Here is a 17556-nt window from a genome sequence, read left to right as displayed (position 1 = left end):
GATTCTAATAGCTAACTGAAATACCTGGTGCTATTAAGGTAATTATGTAAATTCCAAGAAAATACTTGAATGATAAACATTTTCTAATAATTCTTCTGCTTATTACTTAAGCATAATTGAGACTATGAGGTCTTCCACCCCAGAGATGGTAAAAGGAGCCTTACTGAAAGCAATCGTCCCTGATGAATAGGTCAGTGGGGATGCTAGGGCAAGAGCTGCCTGGGCCCTTTAACATCTGAGAACCCCACCACCACGGAGCCCAGTCTCCACTGGTGCAATAAATTAGATTCTCAAATCTCCTGTTGCCCCTGGTGCAGATGTATTACTATTCTGCCACCAGTCCACTCTGCAGTAGGTGCCTATTTCAGCTGCTTTGTGTTCTATAATTTGTGTTCTATTAGCTGCACTATTGTTTAAGGTATAGCAATATTAATCGTTATCAAAGATAATCAGAGGCATAGTGTTTTTACTATATTGCCCAGGGAACAAAGGTTGTTTCCTGTTTTCATATGTAAAAAAATGTTGATACTTCCTCTTCTGTTGTATTTCATAAATCTAGTGTTAAATTTTTTCCAGTACATTCACTTTTCCTGTGTGAATGTATCATCAGTAGGAATGTTTTACTAAACTATGGGTAAAAAGGAGGCATTGCTTAAGGGTGACATGTAAAGTACATTTTCATTAATTCTGCCTTCAGCTTTTCAGTAAAGTGATACATTGATACTTTATTTTTGTAGCAATAGTTTATAATAGCTTATACTATTATGGTGGTTTATAACTCCTGAAAGTATTGTTTTCAGTACATTTGCCAATTATTTATTCTTTATTCATAATTTATTGAAAATTATATTTAGCACATACTAAGAAACTTTGTTTCATTTGGCAAACTTCACCATAGGGAGCCAGAGCAATAGCACAGCAGTAGGGCATTTGCTTTGCACACAACCGACCTGGGACCTGCCTAGGTTCAATCCTTGGTATCCCATTCGGTCTCTTTGAGCCTGCCAAGAGCGATTTCTGAACACAGAGCCACGAATAATCCCGATCGCCACCAGGTGTGGCCCCAAAACAAACAATGACAGAAAGATAAAAAAGAATACACACCATGAAGTATGTAAAAGTATGTGCTTTTACATTTCTGTTTAAGAAAATCTGTACTCTGTATATAATTACGTAGGCAAAAAGATGCCCTAGGTAATTTTAACAAGGGAAAGAGTTTTAATAAGAACAAATTAGGAAGTAAATGATTGTACAAGCTATAGTGTGAGCATATGTGCTGTTTCAAAATACTTTGCTAAAAAGATGTTTGAAAAAAATTTTGGTTCGTAAGCAGAGGCTGTAAGAGGAAGATCCAAAAACAATTCGCCTTGTTTTCTTTACTATTAACTTTACTGTTTGTAGTCTTGGAGATCAGCTCAACATACCTGTATATAGATATCTTTCAGTACTTGGTTCTACCACAAAACCTTCCCCCTCCACCTTCCCAAGAAAAGATATTTAGGTCCTCAGTTCCAGAACAAATCTAGAACCTAACTGCTTCCTACCTTGGGTTCTAAGAATTTAATTATCTATTATCAAGAATATTAGTAGAAAATTGATAGTAGATAATTGAAGTTTTAGACCAGAAGCATTTATGCCTTTATTGTTAGAAATAAGAAAGGAACTCTCTTAGGATTACCTAGATAGGATTGTATTATCTATTGTCCTCTTTTCTCTGGCTTTTAATGTTTGTAGTAATAATTTAACTTTTAGGTTTTTTATTTGATTTTGATTGGGGCCACACCCAGCTATGCTCATGGATCACTCTTAACCAGGCTCAGGGAAACATATGGTACTAGAGATTGAGCTCAGATCAGCTACTTGCAAGGCAAGCATCCTACCCACTCTGTTCTTGTTCTCTCGCTCTCGAGCTCTCTCACCTGTATTGATTTGAAAATTGATTAAAGTTGACAGATATTATTTGCTTATGTTTTACATTATGAATTTAATATTTGCACCTTGTATGTGTAAAATGACAATTGAACTTTTTTAGTGTATACCATATGCTTATTAGCTATTGCATGGCCTGAATTCAGATCAGTCATGTTTCATATTGGGTTTTGTGGCCCTCAGACACTGACATATCACATATTAAGTTCCTTATTTTAAACAATATGCTTCAGATTGTGGTTATTCTCCAGGATATGCAGTTATGAGACATGTCATAAATCAGTTGACATTTACACCAATCCATTATATTATAAAAATAACGATCATGTTAAGAATTAATTACAGTTGTAAATTGATTTTCTTTTGTTGGCAGAAAAAACAGTTTATTAGCCCAGGAACAGGTTCACACTATTTTAACACCAAGCAGTTCCAGCTGAAGCTTGTTAGTAACTGCCTCTCAGATTAAGGAGAAAAATCTTCACTTAGGTGCATGAACTCCTATTGTTAAGACATTATCAGAACTCAGACTCAACATGAAGGAGAACAAAGAACATGGGAGTGCACAAAACAGAGTTTAACCAGTGCTATTTGGGAGGCCACTAATCCCACCACTACCAAATCTGATTGATGGCAACATTCATAGGTAGTGGAAACTAAGAGGATGAATAATAATTTCCTCATAAAACTTGAATTTTACTTAGGTAATTAAAACAAGATTCCTAAAGAAGGATTCTACTGTTCTAGGAAAGACTTCTTTAAAGTTCTTAAATTTCTATCATAATTTTTAATTTTCTCAAGTATTATATATTTTGCATAATTTGTAGTTATTGTTTTGTAAATAAACTTTAATCCACAAATATCTAAGAAATGGTTTTTTTGTTTTGTTTTGTTTTTTGGTTCTTAGTTTTTGGGCCACACCTGGTTATGCTCAGGGGTTACTCCTGGCTTTGTGCTCAGAAATTGCTCCTGGCTTGGGGGACTATTTTGAACCACCATCCATCCTGGATCTGCTTCATGCAAGGCAAACAAACGCCTTACCGCTGTGCTATCTCTCTGGCCCCTCTAAGAAATTTTTCTGAGCCAGAAATAGTACTGTGGGTAAGGCATTTGTCTTACATGCACCTGACCTGGGTTTGATTCCTGATCCCAGCATCTTATATGGTCCTAGGTGCCCCAGCATTAAAGATGCAGGGCAGAGTGGCGCAGCAGTGGGGCATTTGCCTGCACGCGGCTGATCCAGGGCAGACCTTGGTTTGATCCCCGACGTCCCATATGGTCCCCTAAGCCAGGAACGATTTCTGAACACATAGCCAGGAATAACACCTTAGTGTCACCGGATGTGGCCCAAAACCCAAAAAAAGCATTAAAGATAGGTCCTGTCATAACAGATTCTTTGGTTTTCTTTGAGGGAAAAAATGTCTCAATTTCTACTTCATTCACAAAGGACAGTTTACTAGATAAAAGAATTCATTATTGCTAGATATTTTTGGCAAGATTTATTTATTTCAGGAAAGAAATAAGCCTACTTGAAGCTTTATTTCATGTGGTAGGGTTTGGCAGCAGTGCTGGCCTGCATCTGCTGTTGGATGGGAGTCATGAAACAACCCACCTCTTTAATGTTACAGTGCTGTTCCCTCTGAGTATGGGCGCCTTCCTCTTTCTCCACTCTTAGGGTCCTCCTTTGGTTACCTTGTAAGTTATTTCCCAGGTTTATATTTGTACTTAATATAGCAGAGAAAATCTAAATATTTTAGAGTCTCTGTCATTTTGTCTGAACCAAAATTCCTCTTGGACTGTTCCCCACTCTGTTTTGAATCATTTAGTACTTACTAATGAAATACATTCCTTAATAATTCAAAGTTCAATTGCATGTGATGTTTTCTACAAATTAAACAGTGCTAAAAATTATTTTGGAACATATGAGAATGTATTTTCACATCTTAGAGAAACCTTTGCCCAGAGACATGACTTTTTATATCTCTTTTCTTTGACTGTTGAGTTCCTTTCTGAATTTTCAGTTGCTGCAGCAAATAAACATCTTCACCTTGTGCACATACACACAAACTGAGATTCCATTGTGATCTGGTTCTTGCTGCCTTCACTGTCTAGAGATGTCTGTAATATTCCCATTGATCATACCAGACTGATTATGGGTTCATGACAGATAGCCTGGAGATACAACTTCATCACATTGTCATGAACATTTAAAATTGGGCAAGAAGTATATCAATATTTCAAGAAGTCTCATTTATCTTATATGGTACCTTAAGCAAGTCCTCTGAGTTTCAGTTGGAAATAGAAATTAGATAACTTTAATTATTGGGTAACATAGAGGAGGGTTGCTCTTTTTTAGGGAGATATAGGAGTAGTTTTCTAAAAGTTTCTGAATTTTTTCAGAAGTTTGCTTAGTTATTGATCTGCTTGAGATTAGAAATGTCCTCATAAATTAATCATTTTACTCTTAGAATATTTTAATAAACTAGCAAGTACTTTTTAAATTATCGGTACATTTTTTCAGTGCTTTTATATGATGTTTTCTTAAACATATATATATATATATATATATATATCTATGTTCATTCCTGTGACAAAGTTTACAAGATTTCTGAGATTAGTAATTCTAAATGTGGAAGATCACATTATAATTGCTATATTTTAGCTTAGATTTTTCATGTGTTAACTTATTAAATAGACAATTCCCAAAGTTATTAATATTTTAACTACCCTGGATTACTGTATCTTGCAATCTTTGTAGTTTGTTATTTATAATTATTTATTGAATTCTTATAGAGTTGCAAGTGATTTCATCAGAGTCTTGTCAAATTTTTGCTTCTGGAAGTACATTATATTCAAGGTGATAAATTAATAAGAATGTAAGATAATTAAATATACTCAAATTTAAGTAAGCTAACAGATTTGTGTTTATGAAAAATGTGGGGGGAAAGTAACAACATACAATTTGGACTAAAGAATTGAGTTAAGGGCTGGAGAGTTAGCACAGTGGAGTTTGCCTTGCAAGCAGCCGACCCAGGACCTAAGGTGGTTGTTTTGAACCCCGGCGTCCCATATGGTCCCCTTTGCCTGCCAGGAGCGATTTCTGAGCAGATAGCCAGGAGTAACACCTGATCGCCATCGGTGTGGCCCAACAACCAAAAAAAAAAAAAAAAAAAGAATTGCGTTAAATATGTGAGTATTTGGATCACAAAAAGAGAAGTTATTAGAAATATTATAATGCAATACCTATAGCATGTAAAAGATAATGTTTTATTAAAAACAGCTACTAAAGAAACCTGCCTTTGGTAGTAAAGGGAGATTTAATGTAAGTTTTGAATGACTAGTACTGAGCACTTTAGAAAATGAATACCTTTTAGAAATGTAAAATGAATTTGTTAACAAATGTGGTTTTCCATGGAGACTTCATTAACACATTTCTATTTATCCTCCTGTTCATTAAAATTTCAGATCAACCTTCTCTTCCTGATTTCCTGCTTGTTTCTGAAATAAGGTTGAGTTTTTCTCGACATCCAGCTTATACTTACTCTCCTCCAACAAGCTCATTATTTCTTATTTCTTTATAGTTAAGGCCTCAAGCAACTCAGCTTATCAGAAATAAGAGTTCATTACCTACCTGTACTTTATTATTTAAGTAAGCCTTTAACATTAATTTTCTTTTTAGTTACCATTGGATCTGTCTCATTCTGACCTTTTCCTTTTATCTTTACCATATTTTTCTGTTTTATATTTACCTTTTTTAAACAGTTTAAATATAGTGGACTTCACTTTTTTCCAATTAGTCAGTTGTCTTTTAATATACTTACAGGTGTGATTTTGTTGACTGATGATGAGTTTTAAAACAAGACTAAGTCCAGATCTTAAGTCCAGATCTGAGGATTGCATTTTCTTTCTCCTTAACTCATTTTTGTTTTGGTTTTGGGTCACACCTGGTGGTGTTTAGGGATTACTCTTGGCTTTGCTATCCAGAAATATTCTTGGCAGTGTTCTGGGGACCATATGGGTTACTGAGGATTAAACCCTGGTCTTTCGAGGTGCAAGGCAAACGCTTTACCTGTTGTACTTTCACAATGGTCCCTAACCCAACTCTGAATAAAAACCAAATCTGCACTTGAACTTCTTGAGGAAGTACAGCTTTGAGGGTACTGAGGTATTTAGATAGAAAGTATAAAATGTTTAAAGGAACTTTACTTCTTTTGTGTTTATAAAAGGTAATAGTAAGGTTTGGTCACTAATAAAACGAAGCTGTCAAGTTAACAAAACTTCTTAGTTTGATTAACTAGAACTTTAACCAGTACACATTTATGATTCAAAATTTCTGTCAAATTTCTCTAAATTTGGTTACATAATGTTGTCTTAAAATATAAAATGTTTTAGAACAAGGTCATTCTGTAATCTTATGAAAGATTATTTTCATAAAAATATTTAATTTTCAGATTACTTCTCTAGTGACCCTTCAGCTATTAACTCTGGTTGGCCATGATGATCAACTTGATGGACCAAAATACAAATGCACAGTATCTCTAGACTTCATCAGAGCTATTGCCAGGTAAGAGTACAGTAACTTAGTATAAAAATGCTTTGAATTATGTAAATAATATGCTATGCAAAATAATGTTCTTTCTGATGTAATGCCATTTAAGAGAGAAAAGAATGAATTTTTCACTATAGAATTAAACTCTTAACAGTTTACAGATTATATAAGATTAGAAGAATAGACTTATGTATTATATTACAGAAATTAAGATTCTGAGAGACAGGCCGGAGCGATGGCGCAGCAGTGAAGCATTTGCCTTGCACACGGTTGACCCAAGACAGACTGCAGTTCAATTCCCTGTCATCCTATATGGTCCCCAAGCCAGGAGCAACCCCTGAGCGTCACCAAGTGTGGCCCAAAAAATTAAAAAAAAAAAAAAAAGATTGAGAGACCATAACAGGTTGAAATAATAGTTTCCATGTAAATCCATGTAAATAGTAACCATGTAAATCTAATGTACTATAAAGCAAGAAGAGTAGAGAGCTGGCTTAATTTGTGTATTTTAAATGACTACAAAAAAATCCTGGCTTGGCCAGGGAACTACATTAAGAAGTAGAACACTTGCTAGCACCACAGATAGTTCAAGCCGTTGAATTTAAACACTTGCAGCATTACTGATACCCTTACCCAGTACCACTATGGGTGGTCTCGATTTTTTTTTTAAACTGACTTTGAGATCCAAGATTTACAGTTTAAGATGTGTGCCTTGTTCTTTGAGGACCCTGGTTCCATCCCTGAGGCCACTCATGGTGGTCCCCTGATCACAGAGTCAGGAGTAAGCCCTCAGCACTGCCACATGTGCTGCCCCCACCCCCCCAAAAAAAACCCTACAAGTTAGGCTTCAATAACATTGATAGAAATAATTTATTTAATTTAGGCATTGTGGAATAAATTTACTTTGAGTAAATACATGCATCAAATTTGGTGTGCAGAGTCCGGAGCCATAGCACAACAATAGGGTGTTTGCCTTGCACAGGACAAACCCTGATTTGATTCTCATCATCCCATATGGTCCCCTGAACTTGCCAGGAACAACTTCTGAGTGCAGAGCCAGGAGTAACCCCTGAACACTGCCGGGTGTGGCCCAAAATTAAAAATAAATAAAATTGATGTGCTCTGCTTTGGAGTTATGCTGTTGCTCTGGAGGGGCATTGAATACATGTGATCGTGAAGGGGCAGTAGAGCAGTAGATAAAGAAATCTATCAGATTCCTTATGAAATGAGAGAAACTGGTTAGGAAGGATAGAATAACTGTCTTAGGTATTTCAGAGAATATTGTATACAAAATGGATGAAACTAATTCTGGGTATTTCTAGAACATTAGAAGATATAGGACAAGGCATTTTTGTCCAAATTAGATCTATCTGAAGATAAAAAGAGCTTTCTTACAGAGTTGTACTCACTATTACAGAAAATGTTAGTCATTATATGAATGAATAAATGACTCACTTCAAGGTTGCGACTGGATGATGATGTGTTAGAGTAGCAAAAGAGCCCGTGCACTTATAGACTGATACATTGAATAATACCATTATTTTCGAGCCCTCCTAAATATGAAGGTTTCATATTAAAATGTTTTAAAGTTGGTCCATAAAATAAAATCCATTTAAAATTAGTATAGGACTTAGGTACTTTAAAATTATGGATATATACTTCAAACTTAGTAACATACAAGCATGAAGCAGTATTTATCAAGCCCAAAAAATGATGCTTGACAAATGGATATGGATTTGTACATCTCCTCTATTGAACTTTACTTCTTGAGGTTTTTAAATTAATAGGATGGCAGCCTCTGTCCTGATTTCTTTCGAATGAAAAGTTCCATGATATGATAATAGCTATATGGAACATTTTGGTGATTCTTAGACTCTGAAACATGCATGAAACATGAACCATGAAATGTGTTGTTATGATTAAACCACAAAGAAGATATCGAACAGGAACTTTTGGGGAATGTACTTCATATGACTAATGAAACAATAGCTTCTAAGCAGTAATACTGAAACTTGCTGTATCTAGTAGTCTGTCAGCATAACCTTTGAATGAGACATATCTACTTCAGGTATGTAGCCTTCTCTGCTAGGTTGTTCCCCAGCACCCTCATGTACAGGACTTAGGTTTGTAGGAATCGGATGTGATGAACATATAGTGAAAAAGCCAATGAGAGCATCATTGATAGTAGAGAAGTGCACTTAGTTTGTTACCAGAAAAGAACAGGATCCATAGACCCAGAAATTTACCATAGAACTTGAGAACTCTGTAACTATTTGGTTACTTTTGTTTTCTCTATTCTTCCCTGCTTTCTACTGGGCAGTGTCCAAAGAATAATCATTTCCTTCCTTTATCTCACCTATTCCCATGATGTTTATATCTTTTCTGCTGATTTAACCTCCTATTGCTTTCTTTACCTTCCATCTCCCAATATTCTTGCCCTAGAATCAGAATTATTGCCTTGGAATACTGTTTACTCTGGCATTATCTCTAATGTTAGCTGGCTTTTTTCTCAAAACTTAGTTAGCCAAATGCATTTCAGTGCCAGTTATTTTTGTTTTGTTTTGCCTCTATGCCACTTCCATATTGTTATTGCCCTCAATGATTATCCTTTGAAGCCTGAGAAATAACAAGTGGTGGTGGGAATGTTGCACTGGTAAAGGGGGGTGTTCTTTTTGTGATAAAATCCAACTATAATCATGTTTGTAATCATGGTGTTTAAATATTTTAATAAAAAATGAAAAAATTATTAAGAAGAACAGAACTGCTTTTTCTCTCCCCTTTACTACTAATATGCTAATTAGAGTAATTGATAAAGTTTCCTTCTGATAACTGGGTGGCCAGGTATTTTACTCAGCACAGAAAGAACAGGTCATTATATAAATTGTTTTGACCGCCAATTTAAGATCTAGCTTAAATAGCCTTTCTGATCTAAGATATCAGTCTCTTTCTCAGGATCCATCTCCACATTCAGTACTGCCCAGAATAGGAGTCCAAAGTCCTTGTTAATGCATCTTGTCATGGTTTCCAAACTGTAGGCCTTGGGCTAATCTCTCTTAGCTCTCCTAGCCCCAGAAAGCGCTTCTAAGTTTTAATATTATTTTTTTCCTTTAGTCAGAATCTATCCCATGACAGCACTCTTGACCAACTAAAACTGTATTACGTAGACCCTCCCAGATTGAAAGAGCAACCTCCTTTGTTTCCAGGTAGATTGGATTTATATTGTGCAGAGTTAAAAATTAAGACCAATTTTAGAACAATTCAAACTCAGTTTAAACTGAGTTTAACAAATGCCTAGGTTTTATTTTTTTTTTTTTATTTAAATAAGACACTATTTCCTTACTTTCAGTATTTTCTAACTCCCATTTCTTTTGTTGATGTTTAGGTCTGCAGTTTTTGTTTGTTTTTGTTTTTTGTTTCTATTAGTCCACACCTGGCAACGCTCAGTTTTTAGTAATTGCTCCTGGCAAGCTCAGGGGACCATATGGGATGTCAGGGATCAAACCCTGGTCAACCATGTGCAAGGCAAACACCCTACTCAAGATATTACTGTTATTGGGTGTTAAAAAACATCTTTTTACTGGACACTCTTAACATTCTTTATCCTTTATTGTCCATTTAGTTTTTTCATAATAAATATTTTTAATTATAAACTCAAATTCTTTTCATAGGATCAATAACCAAAAATTTTCCAATTTTCCAATTTTCCTCTCTTCTATAGAACCTGTGTTAAGTATAACATAGAAAGAAGCCGGGTAATATGATATTTTGTCTGTTTACCAGATTTTGACAAAATCTAATTTTAACATACAGTATAATAATTCAAAGATCTATTTCAGGCCATCTTTCCTCAAATTCTGTCTCAATCTAGGCCAAGCAGTATTACAATAGAAAATCATCTCTTTACTCATGGATACCATCTTGCTAGGATACAGCCCAGAAAACTTTTAGATGGTATTAAAGCCTAATTACCCATTGTGAAACAAAACAAAGAATAAAACCAAATTCTAAACACAAACTCAAATAGAACAAAACCAAATTCCAAAACCAAACAGAACGCCTCCAAATGTAAATCTTTCCAAGGAGGAAGATTGAGGTCACAGAGTCTTGTTAAACTTTCTGTTGGCTCTGCAAATGACAGGGAGTTCCAGTCCTGAAAACAGGACTTTGGATTGCATACTCTCACCAAATTAAACTGATTTTCTCTCCATCAACAGAATCTGTTGTTCCCCCTATCTCACAGAGAACAAGAGGCTGCTCATAGATGAATCAGTTCACAAATCTGGGTAAAGTCCAGCTCTTCTCACTCAGTTTCCACAGGGAAATGGGGATTAGGTGGAGGGAAAGGTAGCTTCTTGGCTGTGAACCCAAGGTGATTGACTTTCCCACTCTTGGTGGCCACACTTGGTGGACTGACTCCCTTCCAGCTATTTTCTCTGACCCTTGGGAAGTAGAAAAGAGACAGCCAGCATCAGTATGGGGAAGTAGGGACAACCCACAGGTCCTTTCTGTCTTGGACTCACAAGCAGAATCCACTTCAAGCTGGCTTCCCCAAATTGTCATGTAAAGCTGGGTGAGGAGGATAAGAGAAAGTTTTATTAGCAAGAAGCTGATTAGAAGTTGGAAGACTTGGGGCTGGAGAGGTAGCATGGAGGTAAGGCCTTTGTCTTTCATGCAAGCACTTGAGCCCTTCATGCATGTAGCTCAGTGATAAGAGTATACTGCTGACATGTATGAGCCCTAAGCGCTATTCCAGACACTAGGCATTAAAACCTCAATCACTCAACCAATCCTCTCATGCTGGTTTGGGGAACGAAAGCATAAAAGGGCCCATATTATTATCTAGAATTTTTTTTTTGGTTTTTGGGCCACACCTGGTGGCGCTCAGAGGTTACTCCTGGCTCTGCGCTTAGAAATCGATTTTGGCAGGCTCCAGGGACCATATGGGATGCCGGGGATCAAACCCGGGTCTGTCTGGGTCTGCCACTGGTAAGTAAATGCCCTACTGCTGGGCTATCACTCCAGCCTCTATCCAGAATTTCTTAGTAGAAGAATGACTCCAATCCCGGCATCCCATATGGTCCCCTGAGGCTTCTAGGAGCAATTTCTGAGCATAGAGCCAGAAGTAACCAATGAGCGCTGCCAGGTGTGGCCCAAACCCTCTCCCCCCCCCCCAAAGAAAAAGAAGTTGGAAGACTTACTATGTTTTCAAAGTAGCCATCTTATCTGCATGATCACAAGAAAGGGTTTTTATAGAGAAAGGTCAGGGAAGCACAGTATTAGGAAGGGCAAGTCTTGAACTGTAGTATCAGTAATGAATACTGACCCTGGGACTGGTCCATTTTTGGTAGATTTCTGAATAGGTCTCAGCTAACACTGACCAAATGGTCTTTCTGATTTCTAGTGTTGATTTGAATCCTAATTTCTTTGGGTCTCATTCAGATGTGTGGTCAGTTATATATTAATCTATTTGCATGAAATCATTCTTTCTTATTAGTTTTATGGCTTATTTATTATTTATTGGTTTTGGGGCCACACCACACCCAGTGACACTCAGGGGTTACTCCTGGCTCTGAGCTCAAAATCGCTCCTGTTAAGCTTGAGGGACCATATGGGATGCATGTATATTTCCGGGGGAGGTAGGATTAGAAAAACTAACAACTCCCATGTTACCACAGAGGCTATTTTTTAATGTGTCCCAGGTGGGCACATGCAAGGCAAATGCCCTACCACTGTGCTATTGCTCCAGCCCCATGTAATCATTCTTAATTTCTGTAGTACTCATAGGCCATTTGTCATAGCATTATTTCTTTTTACACCATTTCTTTCTAGATGTTGACTTTGGAAACTATTTCATTTAGTGGCTAGAGAGATAGTACAGTGAAATGGTAGGGCACTTGCCTTGCTTACATAAAGCCAACCCAGGTATAATTCCAGGTATCCCGTGTAATCCCCCAAGCCCTGAGTTAGGAATTAGCCTTGAGTGCAGAGCCAGGAGTAAACCCTGAGTACAACTGGATGTGGCCCAAGAAGAAAAAAAGAAAAAGAAAATCTCCTATAGAATACAAAAACTGTCCTCAAATCTTAAAGTTCTATTAAAAGTTCTTTTAAATCTTAAAGTTCTGGAATAACCTGAATTTTAGTAACCTAAAACCATGAAAAACAGAAACCATAATATTATAATATTATGCATGTACTTATTCCAAGTACATAGCATTCAGAGTTAAAACTTTTTCAAGAGAAAACGTTTTTTTTGAATGGGTCTTTGGGTCACACCCAGTGGTGCTCAGGGGTTACTCCTGGTTCTGTGCTCAGAAATCGCTCCTGGCAGGTTTTGGGGACCATATGGGATGTCGGGATTTGAACAGGGTTTGATTCTGTGTTGGCCACATCCAGAGCAAAACAGCCTACCACTATGCTATCTCTCCGGCCCCAGAAAACAATTTAATTTTATAAATAGCATGTATATTTCCGGAGGCAGGGATGGGCAGAAAAACTAACAACCCATGTTACCCCAGAGGCTATTTTTTGAATATGCTTAGCTAAAGCAAAGGACATTAGGGAGAAAGGGTGAGAAAGGAAAGAACAGTAAGGGTGGGTTCTCAGGGAAAAGAATATGAAACACATGTATGCAAATTTAAATTTGCTTTCTTTGCAAGGATAGGGAAATTTTATCTTCCTCTGGTACTCTTTAGGGTGACATTCTTTTTTTGTTGTTTGTTTGGTTTTACCCAGCAGCGCTCAGGGGTTACTCCTGGCTCTATGTTCAGAAGTCACTCCTGGCAGGCCCAGGGGACCATATGAGATGCCGGGATTTGAACCATCATTCTTCTGCATACGAGGCAAATGCACTACCTCCATGCTATCTCTCCGGCCCCAGTAGGATGACATTCTTGCAGGGAGAAGTACTGTCTATACTCAAGTATAAGCCATGTTTTACCGGTTATTTAATTTGTTGCACACTTATATTCGAGTATATATGTTAACTTGAAAGTGCATCTTTATCCATAAGCAATCTCCTTTCTACCTTGAGTACCCCTTCCATGAAATTCTGCTTGTACCAACGACATATTTTGGGGTAGTGGTTTTTCTTCACTTTCCTAGTTTTGCCTTTGGAACTTCTCAGGAAGCCCTACAATTCACAATTGATTTGTTCAACATCATTGATCTGTTCTTAAATCACCAAGTTATATTTGGAATGTATGGTATAGGTTTTGATGTTGTACATGGCTATCCTTTTAAATTCTGCCATAATAATGTATGTGCAGGCATACTTATTGGGAGAGTAAAGGAATAATAGAGAAAGGCTATCATTCACTTTGGGTAGAGTTCTTAAAAAAGGGATCTGAAAGGGTGGCATCCTTGAAATACCTTGAAATACTGGTGGAGGAAAATGGGCTATCTAGTGGTGAATATAGTGTTGGAATGATGTATGCATGAAAAGAATAATTAGCATTGTTGTAAATCACAGCACCTCAACAAAAATGATAAAGACAAAAAGAAAAGTATCTTATGTATCAATTCTTTTTGAAAATCAGAAAATCTTAACTGTGTTTTACTTTACTTACGTGCTTCCTAGACACAAAGCAGAGAAATGGAATATAATGAAGCTTTTAAAAATGAATACATTTGAATTTCTATGTGCTTTTTTAAATCTTGTTTATTCTGTTAAAGAAGAAAAGTTTAGACACTCTATACTATTGGTGTCACAAAGGGACCCTATTCCTAACATATCATAGTATTTTTATTTCTCCATATTCTCTTCTTGTGCTACTCCCTACAAAGATTCCTACTTTGCTATTGAAAGCATAGTTGCGATTCTGTTTCCCTTTTCCCATTTACTATTCTTAGTTTGTCTTGCAATTGATCATTTGAGGGGCGAAGTAATAGCAAGTGGGGAGTGCATTTGCCTTGGACATGGCCAACCCGGTTTCTATATGGTCCCCTGAGGACTGAGCGCAGATCCAAGAATAACCCCTCAGTACTGCCCAGTGTGGCCCAACCCCCACATAAAAAATTGATCATTTTGCATTGCTATTGATATTCTACCAAGCTGTGGTTCCTAGTCCTATAGTTGGAATTTTAAATTGTTCAATTTTAGCTTTGTCTAATCTTACCAATTAAAAGCCAATAAAAAAAAAAGCCAATAAAAATGAGCTTAAAGTTCACATTACCTTTTTATTTCTAGTTGTGAAATCTCATGTCATTTTAAGAAATTGTGCCTGGAAACGTAGATGCAGTCTGCTTCTCTTTTTTTTTTTTTAATGTGACTAGAAATAGCATATTCTAAGATCTCTTTAGTCAGAATCATGATTTTCTTTTTTTTTTTTTTTTTTTTTTTTTGGAGCCATACCTGGTAAGTGCTCAGGGTTTACTCCTTGTTCCGCACTGATCACTGCTGGCAGGGCTAAGGATACTGAATACAGTGCCAGGAACTAAATCTGTGTTAGCTGCATGCAAGGCAAGTGCTCTAGCAATACTATCCCTCTGTTATTACCTTAGTATCATGATTTGAAAAAGTAAAATTTGGTAGAGGCATTTTATCAGGGTGTTAAAAGTTGAAAGAATGAAATAGGTTCATGATGTAATAATAAACCAGCCTTTTGTGTCTTTATGCTTTGTATAAGAAAGTTTTTATTCCACTATTTTTAGTTTTTTATTATTGCTAATGATAACTGGAGTTGTTTTGGCAGTGATTTAATACCATTTTAAAGGATTTATTATTCTTTAGAGAGCCATTCTTGCACTAAAGCAGGATATTCGTGAGTCTGACACTAGGTATCACAATAGCCATAGCATCTCATTTGTGCTATTTTTAAATGTGTTTTCATCAGCAGTATTTTAGTTCCTCATTCCAGATTTTTAAAAACATTTAATATGTCAGTCATTTGCTCAGAAACCTTTTAGAAAGTATTATAAAATGATAGACAAAAACATTAATTGATGATGGTTTAATAAATAAGTATATAATTAGTGAATATAGAAAGGCTGTTCTCACATGGATGATTATTTTTGCAGAATTGAATACTTAAGGCTTTAATTTTATACTTATTGCTAGATCATTATATCTAATTATTTTGACCACTTATTCAAATAATAATCCTCCAAGCTTGAATATTTATAGTGAAGAATGAGTTTGAAGAAAGAAAAATAATTACATGTCTCTCTCTCTCCCTGCTATTTTATTCTGCCTGCCATCAGAGTACAAAAATATACATTCACATAATCTGTTTGTTGTATCGTATTCTTGGATCATACAGATTTAGTTACAGTATATACACAAGCCAACCAGTGTTCAAAAGACTGAGAATAATTAAAAACTACAAGTGAGGACAGATGGGATTTGCATTATATAATATCATCACAGGTGTTTTGGGAGATAAACAAAATTTTGAAACAAAGTTAACTTAAATAGTTTGCCATCTCTATTTTGTTCTAGTTAGACAAAAAGCAAATAGCCTTCAAATGAAATCTAAGTTCTCTGTAATATAACTGCAATACCAAACGCTGAACAGTACTAACTTGTTTCCTTTCTTTTTTTTTTAAGAATAAAATATAAACTTTCATGTAAAGGGGAAAAAAGTAAATCTTTCTAATAATTATGTTCTGATATTTTTTAAATTGAATGTCAATCCTGTTATACTCTCAATAGTATATGGTAATATTTGATTTTATGTGAGTTGTTTAGCATGTGTTTCCAAGGACTCATACAAAGCTGAGCAGTCAAGAGAGGGGAGGATGCTAACGTATTTGTTTTTGTTTATAGGACGGTGAACTTTGACATAATAAAATACTTGTATGATTTCTTGTGAAAACAAGCTTCAAAACCATATGGACACTGTGACAAGGACTAAGCCAAGCTGTGTTCATCTAACTACTTGGCTGGCCAGGGAGAGGAGTTCTTTGGCTCTATTGGATTTGTCCAGACAGGTGCTGGCCCAGCATGGAATCTGATGAAAATACTCTGATTGGTCTGAGTGGATGTGAGCAGAAGACTATTTACCAGGGACCCTGGAGTATTTGGAAGCAACGTGTTAATTATAAACAGCAGGGTTTGAGCGCAATCTGTTCTGCTCTTAATGATGTTATCTTAACACTGAAATTGCCTGAAACCCATTTACTTAGGACTACATTTTGCTCTGTGAACTATCCCCTTGCACTTTGAACATGCCAGCAACCCTTGTATCTAAGCCCTGTCTTTTCACTTCCTCTCCACAGATGCCTGCCAGAGCAGATTTTCGCAAGGCTACCGTTTTAAAGATGATAGTTGCAAAATATATATAATAAATAGAAACTTTTTGAAAATCTTATTGGTATATGCTTATCTTTTCACTGAGTTTTTTCAAGAGGCAAGGAAAAGTAGTTTGATCAGCTAGCTACAGGCCAACATCCCATCTCTTAGCCTACTTGGAAACTATGATGTACAGATTCTCCTCACTTAACGACCAGGTTCCATTTCAAGGACTCGGTCATTAAGCGAATTGGTCGTTAAGTGAGGAACTTCATGTACTGTATACAGTAGTACAGTATATGCATAGTACTTGTCAATACAGTATTCTGAATAAGTAAAATAATGAGAAAGAGCAAACTGAAAACTGCCACTTGTTTAATTTGCATAGGTTGTGTGTAATTTACACACAGTACTGCAATGGATTACAGAACATAAAGTTAGTAAAGTAGGTACATTAAAGCACCAAGAACCACAGTACTGTACTGTAGAGTGTACAAGATGGAAAAAGGATATTTAAAATAAAATAACGGTGAAGATATGGTGGTAAGTGCAAGCGGTTGCTAAACAGGTAGGTCGTTAAGCGAGGAGTATCTGTACTTGTGTGAGGCTTTATCTGGTAACTCTTGGAATTAACCGCCCAACCAGTTTTTTTTGTAAATCCAACAGTGACTTTCTTTTTCTTTGTTAAATAGTTGGCAGAGTTCTGTAACATTCTCCTCGTATTATATCTGCTATGGATTTTAGGCCTTATATGTTTGTGTGTGTGTGTGTGTGTGTGTGTGTGTGTGTGTGTGTGTGTGTGTGTTTAACTTTTTTTGTTAGAGGACTATACATCTTGGGGACTGAACCCTGGGCT

The 17556-nt window shown here is 36.3% G+C and overlaps 1 protein-coding gene across 1 annotated transcript in view; it reads left to right on the top strand.

Annotated features, from left to right (window-relative positions):
• The window catches only part of ORC5 (origin recognition complex subunit 5), a 64892-nt gene extending 48118 nt beyond the window's left edge, over positions 1-16774 (top strand). The window contains exons 13-14 of the mRNA XM_049783402.1: positions 6378-6490; positions 16236-16774. Coding sequence (XP_049639359.1) covers positions 6378-6490; positions 16236-16281 — 159 coding nt within the window. The 3' untranslated portion in view covers positions 16282-16774. The remainder of the gene's footprint in view (positions 1-6377; positions 6491-16235) is intronic.
• The last annotated feature ends 782 nt before the right edge of the window (positions 16775-17556 follow it).

This window comes from Suncus etruscus, chromosome 1 (assembly GCF_024139225.1).
Source record: "Suncus etruscus isolate mSunEtr1 chromosome 1, mSunEtr1.pri.cur, whole genome shotgun sequence".
Classification (NCBI taxonomy): domain Eukaryota; kingdom Metazoa; phylum Chordata; class Mammalia; order Eulipotyphla; family Soricidae; genus Suncus; species Suncus etruscus.
This window is presented reverse-complemented; position numbering and strand designations above follow the sequence as displayed.